At 49.8% G+C, this 17,837-nt stretch overlaps 1 protein-coding gene across 1 annotated transcript in view; it reads right to left on the bottom strand.

Annotated features, from left to right (window-relative positions):
• Positions 1-17,837, bottom strand: part of RNF220 (ring finger protein 220) — a 263,780-nt gene that overhangs the window by 37,536 nt on the left and 208,407 nt on the right. The window contains exon 3 of the mRNA XM_012001917.1: positions 406-538. Within this exon, the coding sequence (XP_011857307.1) occupies positions 406-538 (133 nt within the window). The remainder of the gene's footprint in view (positions 1-405; positions 539-17,837) is intronic.

Genomic DNA, 17,837 nt, shown 5'->3' with positions numbered 1-17,837 from the left:
ATACTGAGATTCATAGAGAAGGTAGTGCCCACTCCCCTGGAGGGACTAGGCTGTACTTCTGAGGGGCCTGCCAGGCCTAGGACCTGCTTCTTTTATTCTGCTGTGAGGCTCAACATGGCAGTGCTGGGCCTGTGGCAGTGGCTCACCCCTGTCTAGCTCCTCTCATGTTCTCCTTTGAGGCTGGGGACTGCGGGGTCACTCTCCTCACATCTCCAAAAATAGAGCAAGAAGAGGAAAGTGGCTTCATTCAGCGGAAAGATCTGAGGATTGAAACAGAGTTGTGGAGAAGGGTGGCAGGGTCCTGTCTTCTCCCGAGGGGCTGGGGTATGGGCCAGGCGGCTGCTCCTGGGATCCGGGGGCCAGAACCCTGCCTCCAGCAGGCAGGCTCCCTGGCAGGTGGCTTACCTTGAGGGCAGTTGGGCTAGCTGCTCCAGTTCCTGCTCCATATGCTCCTGCAGCTCACTGGGCCTCAGCAGGACCTGGCAGATGGGGCAAATTGGGGCCTGGCTGTCGAACAATGCTGCTGCTTTCTTCTTACCTGGTGAGGGGAGAAGAACAGACAGACATGTAAGCTGGGCTAGTCCAGGAGGCAGACCCAGCATCTCAGTCCTGAAACCCGAGCCTGCTGCTGTCTTCTAGGGCTTCTAAGGGTTTCAGAACCCACCAGCACCCCTCTTCCTTGCAGCTCCAGAGGCTGTGCCCATGAATGGTACCTCCTCAGCCAGCCACCCCTCTCAGAAATCTATTAGGACACATCCCCCATGGGATGTCTATTTTTTTTCTTTTTTAAATTAATTAATTAATTTGAGACAGAGTATTGGTCTATTGCCCAGGCTGGAGTGCAGTGGTGTGATCTTGGCTCACTGCAACCTCTGCCTTCTGGGTCCAAGTGATTCTCCTGCCTCAGCCTCCTGAGTAGTTGGGATTACAGGCGTATGCCATCATGCTTGGCTAATTTTTGTATTTTTTGTAGAGATGGAGTTTCATCTTGTTGGTCAGCCTGGTCTCAAACTCCTGGCCTCAAGTGATCTGCCAGCCTCAGTCTCCCAAAGTGCTGGGATTACTGTGCCTGGCCTTATTATTATTATTTTTTAAAATAGAGATGGGTGTCACTATTTTGGCCAGGCTGATCTCGAATCCTGGCCTCAAGTGATCCTCTCATCTTGGCCTCCCAAAGTGCTAGGATTACAGGCATGAGCCACTGCTCCTGGCTGGCTGGGATGTTTAAACGCCTCTCTTGCCGCTCATGGGGACATGCAATGCTCTGTAGCCTCTGCTTACAGGTGTGAGGTTGAGGAGCCCTATTAATTTAGAAACATTCCTGCATATCCATGGATGCTCTGACTGCACAAAGGACTTTAGTTTGAGCCCAGATCTTCCTTCCTTCTTCTTCCCACCGGTTCCTGGAGGGGGTCAAAATCAGCTTTCGGAAAGATAAAGGCCATGCCAGTGATGAGCAAGGTGGTTGCCTAAGTAGGGTTGCCAGTTTCCACACAGGATGCCCAGTTGAATTTGAATTTCAGATAATGAAATTTTTTTTTTAGTATAAGTATGTCCCAAATATTACATGGGACATACTTATTCTAAAAGTTATTTATCATTTTTCTAGAATTCAAATTTACCTGGATGTCCCAGGTTTTTATATGCTAAATCTAGCAACCTTGTACTTGAGGAAGCCTCAAGTTCAGGCTGAGCACAAAACCCACCTCCCTTTGACACCAGACTGAGGATGATTACGGCTCCCCTGGATGCCCAGATAAGAGTCACCTGAGGGCTCAAAGGAAGAAGGAATTCATTTTGGGTGTGTGTTTTGAGGACTGGAAAAAAGAGAAGGCTTAACCAAAGAAGCGAAATTTAAGCTGTACCTTAGAAGTATATCAGGCAAATGAATGAGTTAGTGAATAAGTTGTGAGTTCCTTGTGGGACAGACCATTTCTTATTTATCTTTATATTTATAGACAATTTATATCAGGTCTGGCATAGCCTAGATGCTCCACGATGAAGCAAGAGAGAGGAAAAGAGAAAAGGGGAGAAGAAAGGTGGGAACGAAGAACAGACTGTCCTAGAAGCCAGATAACCTTCGCAGGGCTGGGACAGCAGCTCCAGCCATCCAGGAGGCTCCAGTCTGTGTGGCAAGGTCTCTGAGGAGGGGAGGAAGTCCTACTGATCAGGTGGCTGTGCCTCAGATGCTCAGGGGACAGCTGGAGGGAAGCTCTGAGTAACAGCAGCAGATGTGGCCCAGGTGTGGGAGGTGGGAGATGAGGCGTCCAGTCTCAGCTCTGCTCCTACCTTCAGTTAGCCAGAGAATCTCACAGGTGAACAAGACCCTAGACATTCTCCAGGCCATTATCTTTACTTTACAGCTAGGGCAATTGAGGCTCAGAATGGGATACAGACCTTTGTACTCAGCTTTTGATCTCATTACTTTATTCACTCAGCAAACATGTAACAATTATTCTGTCAGGTATTATTCTAGGAGAAACTGGAGCTCAGAGATAAATATAATGCATCCTTGGCCTTGAGGAGAACACAAATTAGTAGGAAAGGCAAAAAGAGAGCCCATGACTGCAGTCAGTGCTGGCGAGAACTATGAGGAGGACATGAAGGATTCGTGGGAAGGTGGGAAGGGGCCAGCAAGGTTGGCAGGATCTGTGCGCGAGATGACACTCAGCAGGAGGTGCAAGGAGTGAGTTAGGGAGTTGATAGGTTGTTGGAACAGATAATTGAGGCAGGGGCTGGGGTCTGAAGGGGGCAATGGTAAGAGAGGAGAATGGAGAAGGAGGTGGATCCCAGACATGGGGTCTGAGCTGAGCTGGAAATATCAGGGGTTCAGCCCCCGTTAGCCTGGTATACCAAGTCTGGCTCTTAGGGGTTCCTGGAGCCCAGATGTCTCACTCCAGGCCTGGGGACCAGGTGTCAGCATTCCCACATACCTGTACTCAGTTCATCTGCTTTGCTGCCACAGGGACATTCTACTTTACTGAGCTTGGCCCCAGTTTTCCTATGAGGACAACAGGCCCTCTTCCTGCCTCCAAGCTTCAGGAATAGCACTGGCAGGGATCAGCAGAGGGACTCTGCAGCCTCTGCCCTCCATCACACCCTCGTTTTCTCAGGGGTTAGAGTGGCAGGTGTCAGCATGGCCATGGGCCCCCTGTGTCCCCTCCCCCGCTGTGTTCTCTATAATTTTATATTGAGACCTGTGGTCATGACGTGGGTTTTACTGCACTAACGACATGGCCTGCCCAGGTTTAATGACAAAATCCATACTCTGGCCCTGGGCCTGCTCCTCGTTTGCATAATTCCCAGAATACAGCTCCCTGAAGCTTTTGACCTGGGCCATTACAGTGGCCATAAAACGGGCCATAAAACCGCTGGGGATGGCCAAGAGGAGGGGGCTGTGGTCTTGCTGGGGTGGAAATGAAGCCCTCAACCCCATACTCTTCCTACGCCTGGGAGGAAGCATCCTTTGGCTCTTCCTTTCCACAGCTCCCAGAATCTGGAAGTCCATTTCAGGCTGGCGAGGCCCCTGGAATCCTTAGTCCAGCTGCCCATCGGATGCAGGAATCCCTTCTTCAACACTGCTGGCAGCACCACAGGTGGGCAGACCAAGCCCACCAGAGGCAGGCTGTCAGCAGGCGTCCTCTCGAGTGTTCCTCTCTCCAGCTCATGACACCCCCAACCCCCAAAAGCCAGCCAAACCCTTTTGCCACAGGTAGGTCTAGGTCATGTAGGCCCCGGTTGAATCCTGTCCCTCCTCAGGAGGCCTTGCTCCCTCAGGAGGTCAGGAGCCGGGCTGAGCAGCATAGTGGGGAGATGCGGGAAGCACAAGGGGATGGGGATGGGGACAGGGACTGGGATGGGCTGTCAGTGCTAAAGATGATGAATGGGGGAGGTGACGCGGGAGGCCCAGTGTTATCGGCGGAGGATGGCGGGTGCGGGCGCTCGCCGTTCCTGCTAATCCCCGGGCGCTGCCTCAGCCCTTGCACTGATAACGAGGAAATGGGACTGACAACAATTTTTAGCTGAGAGATTCTTCACCAAAATGCCAGGCGGCCGGAGGTCTGACAGCGCCTGATTGAGTGTGTGAGTGTGTGGGGGGAACGCCCGCAGCCCCCTCCCTCCCATGCAAAGATGGATCGCTCATTCCGCCTCCCGTCCACATTCATTACCGCACCTCCCTCCCCACCGCCCCAGCCACGGAGTGCCTGCCACCTCCACTTCTCTGCTTGCCGCAGGTATCCCCGCAAGCAGGAGGAGGGCAGGGAGGGGAGGGGCGCTGACCCCATCCTCAGCCTTACACAGGGCAACTCCAGCTCCGAGAGCGGAGAGGCGACTCTGTAGAGGCAGGGGCTGGGAGTCAGGGGAATCGGGTCTCAGCCTGGATTGTATGACCTCTCAGCCATGGTTGTATGACCTCCAGAGAGTCCCTTTTCCTTGCTGAGCTGCTAGAATAGCTTTCCTGCTGGACAACAGTGAGGCTCCAACAGGGAGTGACTGATGGTAAGCTGCAAAGGACAGGCCTGTTGAGGAGGAGAGGAGAGGTCATGCCAAGGCAGCCCTCTTCCTAGCTTGGACCAGGCTCCAGCCGGCCCAGCCCTCTCACCTCGAAATAAGACCTCAGATACCTGGGGTCCTAGATCAGCCCTCTGCTGCCCCCCTCTGTTGGGAATGGTTGACCGTTGGGAACAGGCAACTCAAGGGCCGGCACAGCCTGCTCCTTCCCGGCCATCTTCCACAGCGAAGCCTGGTGAAGAATTGGACACATAGAGGCCGGGGATCTCGTTCAAAGGGAAAGCCCTCCCCTCCTTGACCACTCACCCACATCTGGCCTTGCAGTTCCCCACCGTGTGACTGCCTCTCTGGCTTGGCCTGTTTGGTTTTGCCCAGTTCTGCTGCATGAGAGTTCCGTTCTCACCTCTCTGCTTGTCCAAGCAACAAATCCCATCTCTATTATCTTTTTCTCTACAGACCACAAAAAGCATGGCTTGACTGCCTGGTGTCTGATAGGGATGAGGAGGGTTGAAATGAGGGTGAGGGTGACTGTAATGACAGATGGCCATGGAGGCTGGGGCTTTTAAGAGTATGTGTGTGGGCATATGTGTGTGTTTATCTGTACACATGTGTGTGCTACTCCTACCCCTTCAATGGAAGGGCTTCCATTTCCTAGTGACCAGGAAACAGGAACTTCAAGCAGAATTCAACAGAGCTGCCTCTTGCTAGCTGTGTGACTTTGGGCAAATCACTTAATGTTACTGAGCTTCATTTCTCCTGTGTGAAATGGGGAGAATGATATCTAACTCCCAGGACTTCTGTGAAGATCCAGTGAAATCAGGGCTATGTACAAGGGAGGAGTCATTAGTGCCTCCAGTAACACACTGGCAAAGTTTGTTGTTTGTGCCAATATCCGCCCCATCCTGACACCTGCCCTGCCTTGCCTGTATCTGGCCTTCTTCCCTTCTATGATCCAGATCTTTTACCATTCAGTAGGTGTCCTGGTCCTAGCTCCTCTGGCCCCCATGGAGTTCCTTCTTCCTATCCATCATTACCCATATATCTGTTTATTGGTTTATATGTTGGTGTATCCATCTGTCCATCCAACTATCATCTATCCATTATCTGTCCATTTTTAATAACAACAACTGTCTATCAAGTATCATTATATATTTGGCTGTAGGTCAGTACTACACATACTTTACCTCATTAATCCTTACAGCGGTTCCGTGAGGTAGGTGTCACTGTCTCTATCACACTGATGAGGAAAATGGAGCTCAGAACAATGTGATGACAGCTACAAAGTTCAGAGCAGGGATTTAAATCCAGGTCTGAGTCCAGATCTGAATACCCAACTACCTACCTACCCACCCACTCACCTAGCCAATGATTAAATACGACTCCACAGATGTTTACTGGATGCCCACTAGGGGTCGCTATAGCACAGATGCCAGACAATAATGAAGACAGGCACAATCTCTGCCCTCAGGGAGCTTAGGACCTAACTATGGATGGAAACATGAAACAATTGTCCCCAGAGTGGTCTTAGGAAAAGAAAAGTACATGGGGCTGGTGTGGTGGCTCAAACCTGTAATCCTAGCACTTCGAGAGGCTGAGGTGGGAGGATTGCTTAAGGACGGGAGTTTGGTCAGCTTGGGCAACACGGTTAGACCCTGTCTCTACAAAAAAATTAAAAAATTAGCCAGCTGTGGCGGCATGTGCCTGTAGTCCCAGCTACTTGGGAGGCTGAGGCAGGAGGATCGCTTGAGCCCAGGAGTTTGAAGTTGCAGTGAGCTATGATCGCACCACTGCACTCCAGCCTGGGCTACAGAGTGAGACCCTGTCTTAAAAAAAAAAAAAAAGTACACAGAACTAGGGGAGTATATCATCTGGTCTGGAAGGTGAGGGAAGTGACATTCAACGAAGGCTGAAGGATGCGTGGGAACCAGTCAAACAGTGATTGTGGGAAGTGGAGCTCTAGATAGAAAACAGCACATTTGGCTGGGGGCAGTGGCTCACGCCTGTAACCTCAGCACTTTGGGAGGCCGAGGCGAGCGGATCACGAGGTCAGGAGATCGAAATCATTCTGGCTAACTCGGTGAAACCCTGTTTCTACTAAAACAACAACAACAACAACAACAACAAAAAAGCCAGGTGTGGTGGCGGGCACCTGTAGTCCCAGCTACTCGGGAGGCTGAGGCAAGGAGAATGGCGTGAACCCGGGAGGCGAAGCTTGCAGTGAGCCAAGATTACACCACTGCACTCCAGCCTGGGTGACAGAGCAAGACTCCGTCTCGAAAAAAAAAAACAAAAACAAAAAGAAAACAGAAAGAAAACAGCACATTTGAAGGTACACAGGAGAAAGAGCCTAAGTGAGGAATCAGAAAAAGTCCAATGTGGCTGGAGCAGACAGAGTGAGTGAGGGGCAGAGTGCTGAGGTATGATGATAGAGAGGGCAGATCCTGGAGGACTTTTAAACTACATTAGTGATTTTGGTTATTATTTTTTTAACATACAATAAGAAGCCATCAGAGAGTTTTAAACAGGGGAGTGATATATCAGACTTGCATTTAAAAAAGATTATTCTAACTGCAAAGTAGCCAGTGGTCTAAGGGGCAAGAGCAAGTGCAGGAAGGTTATTTAGGAGGTTATCTCACTAACTCAGGGGAGAGACGATGGCAGCTTGCTCTAGCATGACGATGCTGGAGATGAATAGAGGCAGATGGATTGGACATGGAAGCTAAGGGACAGAAAAGAGTTAAGGATGACTTCCAGGTTTCTGGCTTGAGCAACTTCTAGGTGGTAGACCATTGACCAACTTATGGAATGGGAGGAGGAGCAGCAGGCTTGGTAAGAAAGAAAATGAGTTGAGTTTTGGATGTACTTAGTTTGAGAAACTATTAGACATCCATGTGAAAATGCTGAGTAGGCACTGTATGTGAGCCAGAGCTAGAGTTCTAGACCCGGGAGACACTGACATAGAGAACCAAAGCTCACCACTGTGTCCTCTGCCTGGAAAATGTCTGGCATATGGTAAATACTCAATAAATATTTATGGAATACATAAATGAATGAAGTTCAGAGTAGGCAAGCTCACCTAGGGAGAAAAAATACACTAGGAAGAGTATCTGGAACAGAACCTTGGTTTACAGTTAGAGGAAATTTAAGGCATCAAGGACTAAGAAGGAAGAGCCAAGAGGTAGAATGAAAACAAAGAAAGTGTGATGTCATTGAAGCCAAGAAAAGAAGAGTTTCAAGGACTCTGCTGTCCTCAGTAAGGTCAAATGCTGTTGACAGGTCAAGAACACAAGGCATGAAAAGTGTCCCATCCACTCATCTTATCCATAGCACAACCATCTACCCTCCAGTTCATCCACCTGTCATCCATCCAAACCACCTAATTACTCATCCACTCTCCCCTCACTCAGTCCCTTCCTCCTTCTCTTAAAACTATGATTGGCGCTTCTGCTGAGTATGGGACAGCAAGAGTTAACATGCTGACAGATGGCATTTTTTACCTTCAGTCAATATGAACGAGGCCCCAAGACTATGATTCCAAACATCTGGATTTCATCAATATGTGATCTGTCATCGTATATTGGCATTCCCCAGTCTCCGGGCCAGAGCAATGCGGCTGGTTTTATTAATACGTCAAATACATTATCCGTGTAATACACTTGTCTGGCTGGGGCCTCCCGCTGGGGCGGGGCGGCGGATTTGAATGTATGATGAATCAGTTTGCATTACATGTTCGTAAGTCATCATTTGTCAGGATTAATAGGCATCCCTGGTTGAGGAGGTGGGGGTAGGGCGGGCAGGGGAGAGATATGTATTTAGCCATGGCCCATGCTTTCCTCTGGTGCCCAGGGATGTCCTGGGAACAGCTGTGCACCCTCTTGCCCAGACCCCAGGGTAGTTGCCGGTGCTTGTGGGGCAGACGTGACATTTTCAGCAGTTCCAGAGTCACTTGGAACCCAATAGGCCTATTTGTTTCTGCTTTGGGCTTGCTAAACAACCAAAAAGGATAGGACAGGGGTTAGTTGCACAAGCTGGCTAACTCTTCCTCATCCTTTAGGATTCAGCCTAGAGTTCCTTCCTCCACATGGCCTTCCCGGACTCTCCCAGACTGTATTGGGTGCCTCCTCTGTGTTCCCGAAGCCTCTTGTGCTACTTCTATCACAGCACTTGTCATAGTGTTGTTATTACCTGTTATGATTCTGTCACCTCCTTTAGATTGTAAATTTACTGAGGGCTAAAATTAACTTGTTCCCTGCTATAGCCCCAGCATCTAGCAGAGGGCATAGCCCAAAGTGAGAGAATAGTCAGAGTAATAGTAGAAATCAATAAATATTGTTTGAATTAATGAATAAGTGATCACTGACCTTGCTAAATCCCCAAAGAGGCAGATGCCAGCTGGGAGATGCCATGGAGTTCTTCTCTCATTCCTTGTCCTACCCTGACTCTGGTCTAGTCTGCTCATCTACCCTTCTACATATGCTTTGCTTTTCTTTTTCTTTTTTCTTTTCTTTTCTTTTTTTTTTGAGATGGAGTCTCACTCTGTCGCAGGCTGGAGTGCAGTGGCATGATCTCAGCTCACTGCAACCTCTGCCTCCTGGGTTCAAGTGATTATCCCACCTCAGTCTCCCGAGAAGCTGGGACTACAGGTGCCCACCACCACGCTCAGGTAATTTTTGCATCTCTAGTAGAGATGAGGTTTCACCATGTTGGCCAGGATGGTCTCCATCCCCTGACCTCGTGGTCCACTGCCTCAGCCTCCCAAAGTGCTGGGATTACAGGCGTGAGCCACCGTGCCTGGCCCCTATATATGCTTTTCTTTATCTGCTCCTCTTCTTTCTATAAGGCATGTATAGACCCTCTGACACAGCATGAGGTTCCTTACATGTGACACACATACCTAGATATAATATACAGGTGTGAAACATTCATACCTACATACCCTTGCCATCTTTCCTTCTCCCTCCATTCTGCCTGCAGAAGCTCTGACTGGCACTGCCCATTCCACATGGCCTCCTGCCAGCTCCAGGTACAAGAGCCTGATTCCTATTATAATGCATGCTATTTACTGTCTCTAGCAATAGAGGGTGCCTGGATTGAGCCAGACATGGCTCCTGGGTGGCCAGTGGCAAACATCTGCAAGACAGCCAGGTGAGGTCAGTCTGTGGACAGGTTTAGGCTCAGACTTGGGCTCGAGCTGGAGCCAAAGGCGCCAGGCCAAGGCACAAGCAAGCTCACTGAGTCTTGGTCATAGAAGCTAAACCCTTGGCCCCATGAGCCTTTGTTCCAGCCAAAGGCACCAGCCAACCTGTTCAGAGACTGACGGGGCTTCAGGGGCCACAGCTGTTTCACACCCATGACCTTGGCTATTTCAAACATAACTACAGCCTCTCTCCTCTTGCAGAGCTACAATTCAGTTTCCCTCCTTCTTCAGCTAATAACTTCCAGACAGCTCCCTGGGCTGGGCTGGGCCAGTGGTGGGTGGGGCAGGCAGGGCCTCGCAGAGTTCCCTGGGATTAGGCTTCAGAGACTACAGTCAAGGGCCTGATTCTGGAAAATATCCGCATGTGGACCTGCACATGCATCCTCTCAAGTGTCTGGACACATGCTTGTGCTGGCACTGGCACACACAGGTGCTCACACGGTGTGGGTATTTTTTTGCATTTAGACAAACACCTGAGCACCTATGCATATGTTCAGGTGTGGACCCACTATACCTGCCTATTCTCCCTAGCCTGCCCACACACTCCACTCTCTCCCATGCCTTCCTTGCCATGCAGCCAAAATGCTAAGACTGTACTGTTTAAAGGAAAGTAACTTCAAGTGTGCTTTACCCCCTGCTGGTTCTGACGATGGGCTTATAAAAATGAAGTGGGAACCTCCGCAGCTGTGGGCAATAAATCCTGAGCTGCCAAGGAGGGCAGTGTTACCTGCTTTCCAGGCTGATGGGTGGACCGTGGGGGCACCGATTACAAGTGCCTGCAGGGCTGGATGGGCAATGGGCCAGCTGCTGGCCTCAGGCACTGCCTGCTAGCACATCCCAGGCCAGCTGCCTCCCTCACACCTGAGGGGTTAAGAGACCCAGAACCCTAGGGAGGGAACAAGGACTATGAGAGCAGCAGAGGGAGGTAGAGGAAGAGAAGGGCTGGATGGGGAGAGTGAACAGCCAGCCACGTGCTGCTAAGGCTGAGGGGAGCCCTCGCATCTGGAGATCAATTAGCATCAATTACTGACTTCATTTAATTGTCGTCCAAGATGAATTTGTCATTTTTAGCTGGGAATTAATGGGAGACCTTCACCTCTCCCTGGCAGCAGCGGCGGAGCCAACAACGGTCACCTCAGCCTCCCAGGAGCTCTGAATCCTGCTTGGGTCTGGGGCCAGACTTGGGCAGGCAAATAGTGGGGCTTCTGCTCCCTGGGCAAGCTCTGGCCTGGCCCACTGTAGCCTGGGGTCAAGGTGGGGGCCGTGGGTCCTGGGTAGCAGTTCTTTGCAGCCTCTGGCTTCAGCCAGAAATTAATTTGCTGGGCTGAGCATGTTTACCTTTTCCCAGCAAAAGCGAGACAGTAAACAGCGGACCGGCGGCTGAAATTGAATTGATAACTGCATCAACGTGCCAGATAACGCCTAAAATAATACGCCGATAAGGAAATTCGATTTGATTTGCTGCTGCGCATCAGATTGGCCCCATCTGTAGCTGCCTGTAATCATTTTCAATTGCGTTGGGAAACCTTATTTGTCCTTAAATATTTCTGTCATTTTTCATTGCTGGCGACAGATCCTTGGGCAGGTGGCAGGGTGCGCTGCCTCTGTGGGCGCAGGGCGGCGGCCCGAGGAGGAGGGGTGGTGTGGACTCGGAGAGAAGGAGGCAGGGAGCAGGCAGCCGGGCGGTGACAGCTGTTCCTCCAATCAATCACGCTGTCGACAGGGAGGGACGACTGGCTGGCAGAAATTGAGTTTGCCTCACAGGGGACGATTGAGCAAATTAATAGCCCATTAGCCAAGCAGTGACCTGAGAAATGAAGGTGCAGGGGTTCCTGCTCACTCAGGCCGGATGGAGTGGGGCAGGGCAGGGGAAGGGTCTGGGGAGGGGAGAACTAAGGAGGAGTGTGGGAAGAAGAGGAATGGATGGATGGATGGGATGAGCGGTATGTGTGTGGGGGGTGGATGAGATGAGCAGTATGTGTGTGTGGGGTGGAGTCGGGAGTCAGTGAAGGAGGAGAGACATCAAGTTGGGGAAGGCAGGCTAGAGATGCAGGCAGTTCTGGGAGGGATGCAGTGGACAGAAGGTAGTGGTGGAGATGGCTCCGACTGATGTCTCTCCACTACCTTCCCAGCATGACCTCTGGGACACAGGACCATGCCAATAAACTCCTCTCCATCTGCAGTCTCTAGATATTCCCTTTACTTCCTCTACTCATTTTCCCCGGAACCCGGAGATGCTGCCACTCACTTGCGGTCCTCTCTGGTGCAGGCTTTTTATTCTCTCAACTCCATGCTCCTCAGGCCAGAAGGTGGGCTCAGTGTCTTCCAGCTCATTGCCTCTCCACTTTCTGGACTCTTTGAGGTCAGTTACCTACCATTTTCTACACTCACCCAGGACTTGCACACTCGCCTCTCTCCCCCAAGCCCATCACTGTCCTGACCTCCTCAGCTCCTATTATTTTTTCCTGTACTTGACTTCCTCCTGGAGATCCTTGTCATCAACCTAAATAGGACCTGTGATGGAACTCCCTCTCCCCTAAGCCCTCTCAAAGCCTTGTACCCATTAAACTTGCTCCTCCCTCTTCCCTTCTCCCAACTCCCAACTCCCAAGCCACTACATACTCATGGATGCTAGCCCAGGCCTGTTGTGCACCTTCAACACCATCTTGCCAACATACTCAACTTCTTACTTCCTTTGCCTTCTCCACAACCCAACTATTCTCCTTTTTGTCTCAGACACGCAGGCGGCTAAGCACAGTTGGGGAAAATCACAAAACCACGTGGATATGTGCCAATAAAAATTCACAGTTTCCAATCTCAGCACCACTAAGCAATCCTTTTACATGCTCTTGGTCAGCTCCGTCTCCTCTTTCCCAGAGACAATTCAATAATATTTTACTATCTTGAGCCGCCTCTCCATCTCCTGTCCCCCTCTCTCTGCTAGGTGGCCTTGCTTCCTCCTTCACTCTGAAATTTAGTCCTTAGGCATGAATTTCCTCAGCTTATGGATCTACTCTCACCTCCTTGCTCCCTCCAGTTTCAGTGGAAGAGGCATCCTCCTACTTTAGCCTAATCACTTCTCCTGGGCTTCGATCCCAATCCTGCCTATGTTCCCTGGGAAAGCTGCCAAGTTCTCCTTCTCTACTGCATCTTCTCCTTCCCTTCCTCATGCTTCCCTCCATCAGCATATCAACTCCCGCATCTCTCCCATATTACAGCAACATCAGCCTCAACAACCCAGCTCTCTCTTCCATATGGCACCCTTTTACTAATGGCCTTTTCTTCTCCTTTTCTTCTCACCTAAGATGCTCCAAAGACTTGCTTGTTGTCCATACTCTTTTACCTCCTAACCACTTCTTAACTCATCACAGCCTGAGTTTCATCCCCACCATTCTATGGAAACTACTCTCAATGAGGTCCTTGGTGATCATCCACAATAGATACTCCAGTTATATTTATACATTAGTCCAATAAATATTTGTTGAGTGCCTTCCATGTGCTAGGCAATATACTGGGGTCTAGGGATACAATGAGATCCATGTCCTTATGGAGCTCACAGTCTAGTAAGAGAACAGATACAATAAAATACTTGTACAATTGTAAAATTGCAATTGTGCCAAAAAGAGGTCGACATTACTGCGGGAACCTGTAATATGGAGATTTGCCTTGTTCAGAGAAACCTAGACAGGCTTCCCTGAGGAAGAGTACACAAGCTGAGGTGTGATAGATAAGTATTTGTTGAAGAGATGAGGAAGAAGGGAAGTGGTAACACTAATCAAATGCTTACTCTGTGCCAAGCACTATACTTTTTATTTATTTTTTTGAGACAGAGTCTTGTTCTTGTCGCCCAGGCTGGAGTGCAATGGCGTGATCTCGGCTCACTGCAACCTCTACCTCCCGGGTTCAAGTGATTCTCCTGCCTCAGCCTCCCGAGGAGCTGGGACTACAGGTGCGTGCCACCACACCTGGCTAATTTTTGTATTTTTAGTAGAGATGGGGTTTCGCCATGTTGGCCAGGCTGGTCTTGAACTCCTGACCTCAGGTGATCCATCCACCTCGGCCTCCCAAAGTGCTGGGATTACAGGCATGAACCACCACGCCCGGCCTAATCCCTATTTTGTAAGTAAGGGAACAGAGGCATAGAGAAGTTCTTAGCCTGCCCATGGTTACGAGGTAAGTGGCCGTGTGGGACTTATGTAGTACCACAGCCCCATGCATGCTCTTAATCACGCTATTCTGCTGCCTCTGATGTTAGCTATTGCCCTTGTCATCATTCACTTCTCCCTCTCTCCGCATTCTATGTGTGATCTCTGAAACTCTGGTTTCATTCCCTCAGCCTGTACCTCCAACCTGAGCCACGCACAACACTGCGTAGAAGATGCTCTGCTTGGATGTCCCAAAGGATCTTTAAGCTCAACACGTCTGAGATGGGACTTACCTTCCTCCAGGCCTGTCCTCCTCCTGCTTTTGGTTTCAGTGAATGGTACCACTATCCAGAGACCTCCCTAAATTGACAATCTTAACTTTTACTCTTTACTCCAGTCTCTACATCCAGTAAGTCAACATCTTACCTGTTTTTTACCTCCTAAGTACTGGTCAGAACCATCTTCTTTTCTTCATTGCCCTAGTTCAAGCATCTTCATATTCAGTCCCTACTCTTAGGTCTCCTCATGTATTTCTCTCCCCGCTAATCTATTCCATCCCTACAGTTACAAGGATCTTCCTAAAACACAAATCAGATCATATCATTCAGCTGCTTAAGATCCTTCCCTGGCTCCCAAAGCCACAGCATACATTCTGAACTCTTTATCATACAAGCCCCTCTCCAGCCTCCTATCCCATCTTGTAATAGTGTGTGCTCTGCCTGGACAAAATGTAGCTCTTCATCTGGCATTCTCGCTGCCAATAATGCTCATGCCTATGCCATCATCTCCCTGTGGGCAACTTTTAACTGTGATTTATTCCTTTTTTATTTTGAGACTGGGTCTCACTCTGTTGCCCATGCTGGAGTGCAGTAGCGCAATTACAGCTCACTGCAGTCTCCACTGCTAGGCTCAGTGATCCTCTCACCTCAGCCTCCTGGGTAGCTGGGACTATAGGCACATACCACTACACCCAGCTAACTTTTTGTAGAGATAGGGTTGGGTCATGTTGTCCAGGCTGGTCTTGAACTCTTGAGCTCAAGCAATCCATCCACCTCGGTCTCCCAAAGTGCTGGGATTACAGGCGTGAGCCACCGTGCCCAGCCGTATTTATTCTTGAAGAGCACACTCAGACAATGCTTCCTCTTTGAAGCCTTCCCTGATAGTTAATTACTCTCTTTTTCGTGCTATGTTCCACATATGTCTATATGTCTATTATTGCATACATCATATAATATTGCAATTATTTGTTTATTCATCTGTCTTGTCTGGGAGATTCTGAGCTCTTTGTTTTATTTATTTATTTTTTACTGCTCCTTGTGGAGCAGGGCTACCCTGTAGGCAGTGTGCCCAGAGTAGCTGATACTGAGCTTTTTGAGGGCAGAGAGATTCTCTGATTCATCCTGGGACACTCAGGACCCTAGGCATAGGGTCTGGCATAGGGTGGGTATTAGTAACTGTTGAATGATTCAGGGATTAAGTGAATGGGAGTGAAGGGCCTGCAGGAGAATGCCTGGAAAAAAAGAGAGGTGGGGTGGGGGAAGTGTGAGGGTGAGAGAGATGGGAACAGGGGAAGGAAGGCAATTGAGGCAATGCTGAAAACTTCTTTTGCTTAAATGAAGCCTTGCTTCATGGTCAGTAGGAGTCAGAGGCCCCAAGAGTGTCAAAGTGTAGAAGCTCTCAAAAGACAGAAGCTCCAGAACCGCTCTCCTTACCAAAATATTAAGTGTTCATAGACCTGGTGGGAAATGGGTGGGCAGTGACCGTGTGAACATAACCAGACAGCAAAATCCCATGCCTAGAAACACTGACAGACATACACACGAGGACAGACGGCCAGTCACATGCTCCTAGAGGGTCCCCAGCAGCTCCCCTATCCCAGAGCCCTTTGCAGGCCTCTCGGTGGGCCCATGCCCCACCCGGAACCCCTGGGCTGCACGCTTTCTCTCTCTCGCTCAGCAATTTCCCTACCCAAGAAAGCTCTAAGGGTTTCAATTACCGGCGTGTGGGATTTAGTGCCCTGGGCTTCTCTGACTGGAGGAGATTTATTTGAAGGTTTAGTGTCGTGGAGAATTCACGTCTTCACTCCCAGGAGCCCAGCTTCCGTCCTGAGCCCCTAAATCAGGAACCAAGATGGGCTATTGTCACTTACCGCATTAGCCTCGTTAGCGGACCAGGAGCGGTGATTAATAGCAATGCACACACAGCCATCCTGCTTGCTTGCAGCTCCTGCTGCTGCTCATGACCTGGGGAGGGGTGGGGACGAGCTGAACCTGCTCCAGAATAACTGAGGACTCTGGGCTTAGCCCCCTCCCTGTTTCCCCCTCTCCATCACCAGGCAGGAAAGTCCACATGACCATTCAAGATCTGGAGACAGTTCAAAGATTAGCAAGTCTAGCCAGAGAGAGCACATCTGGAGGCCTGACTCTTGGAGGGGGTGGGCAGGGGGCGTGAGGGGGCTGGTTTCAGGATACGTCCCAAAGTGTACACCTGTGTTCGAGAGAGAACGAGAGAGAGAGAGAGAGAGAGAGAGGTAGGTGGGGTGGGGTGTGAGGAGACAGTGGGGGGTTGTACGAGAAGGAGGTAGACAGGTGTATGCTTATTTCATTTCCCAAACACTCTTTGAGACTGGAGATAGCGCACTGAGGAAGACAGACAAGGGCACTGGGAAGAGGAGGTGTGTACATGAGAGAAAGAGGTCCATGTAAGTCTGAGAAAGACCAAGAAGTGTGCAAGGAGAAATAAAAAAGTGTGGCTGAGGGGTGAATATGTGCGTGTGAGAGTCTTCTATGAGACAGAGAGGTGCGTGTGTGCCGGAGCCATCTGGGAGATGTTCATGAGAAACGGTGTGTGTGCAAGAGTGGGTGTGGGAGAGGGGATGAGAGAAAGGGGTGCGCGACAGATGTGTTGTGTATGAAAAGAATGTGAGAGGTGTGGATGAGAGGGAGGGGCACAGCGTGAGAGAGGGAGGTGAGAGAGGTTCGTGTGTGTATGTGTGTGTGTGAGAGAGAGAGAGAAGGGCGTGTATGTATGCTGAGACAGAGAAGAATGTGCATTTTCTGTCTTGTTTTCCTTTGTCTCTTCAAATTGTCCCCTTCTTACCCCTTTCCCCCCCAAAGTTTTTGAAGCCATGCTAACCTGGGTTTGAATTTCAGTTCTGGCTACTTCATTCATTTATTTATCTACTCATTCACAAAATTATTACTGAGCATCTGCTAGCTTTTACCTTCCTGTGCCTCCTTTTTCTTACCTATAAAAAGAAGATAATAATTATACTTGCCTAATAGGGTGATTAGGATACCTTGGTGGTATAACTTACATAAAATGTCTTGAAAGGGCACAGAATTTGGAGCTAGATGCACTCTACAGCATGGCATCTGGCATGCGGGTCAGGAAATGGTAGCTACAGAGCTGCGGCTCCTCTGCCAATCCCTTTCTCTCTTCTTTTTCCATCTCCCTTACCCTCCTTCCTCCCTCTCTCCCACTTTCTTGTTCTCTCTCAATCACAGCTGAGCCACAGTATTAATTATTAGAACCAATTGACTGTTTAGACTCTGATGTTTTAACTAATCACCACTAATGGCAGACACTGGTGGGCAATCACATTCATTTAGTTCTTGGGCAAACTCCTCATAGTTGAGAGCAGACTAGAGGGAGGGGATCCAGCAATAACTGGCATTTGGCAATGATGGGAGGGGAGGCTCACAGCTGCCCAGAAAGAGTCCCTTCTCTCCTCCCCGGGCCAGCCAGGCCACTTGGGATGGGTCCGCTGAGCCTTGCCTTGGAAGTGGGTCGGCTTCCTTCCCTATCTTTTTTTTTTTTTTTTTTTTTTTAGACAGAGTCTAGCTCTGTTGCCCAGGCTGGAGTGCAGTGGCACAATTTCGGCTTACAGCAAGCTCTGCCTCCTGGGTTCACGCCATTCTCCTGCCTCAGCCTCCCAAGTAGCTGGGACTATAGGCACCTACCACCACGCCCGGCTAATTTTT

This window comes from Mandrillus leucophaeus, unplaced genomic scaffold, assembly GCF_000951045.1.
Source record: "Mandrillus leucophaeus isolate KB7577 unplaced genomic scaffold, Mleu.le_1.0 Scaffold67, whole genome shotgun sequence".
Classification (NCBI taxonomy): Eukaryota; Metazoa; Chordata; class Mammalia; order Primates; family Cercopithecidae; genus Mandrillus; species Mandrillus leucophaeus.
This window is presented reverse-complemented; position numbering and strand designations above follow the sequence as displayed.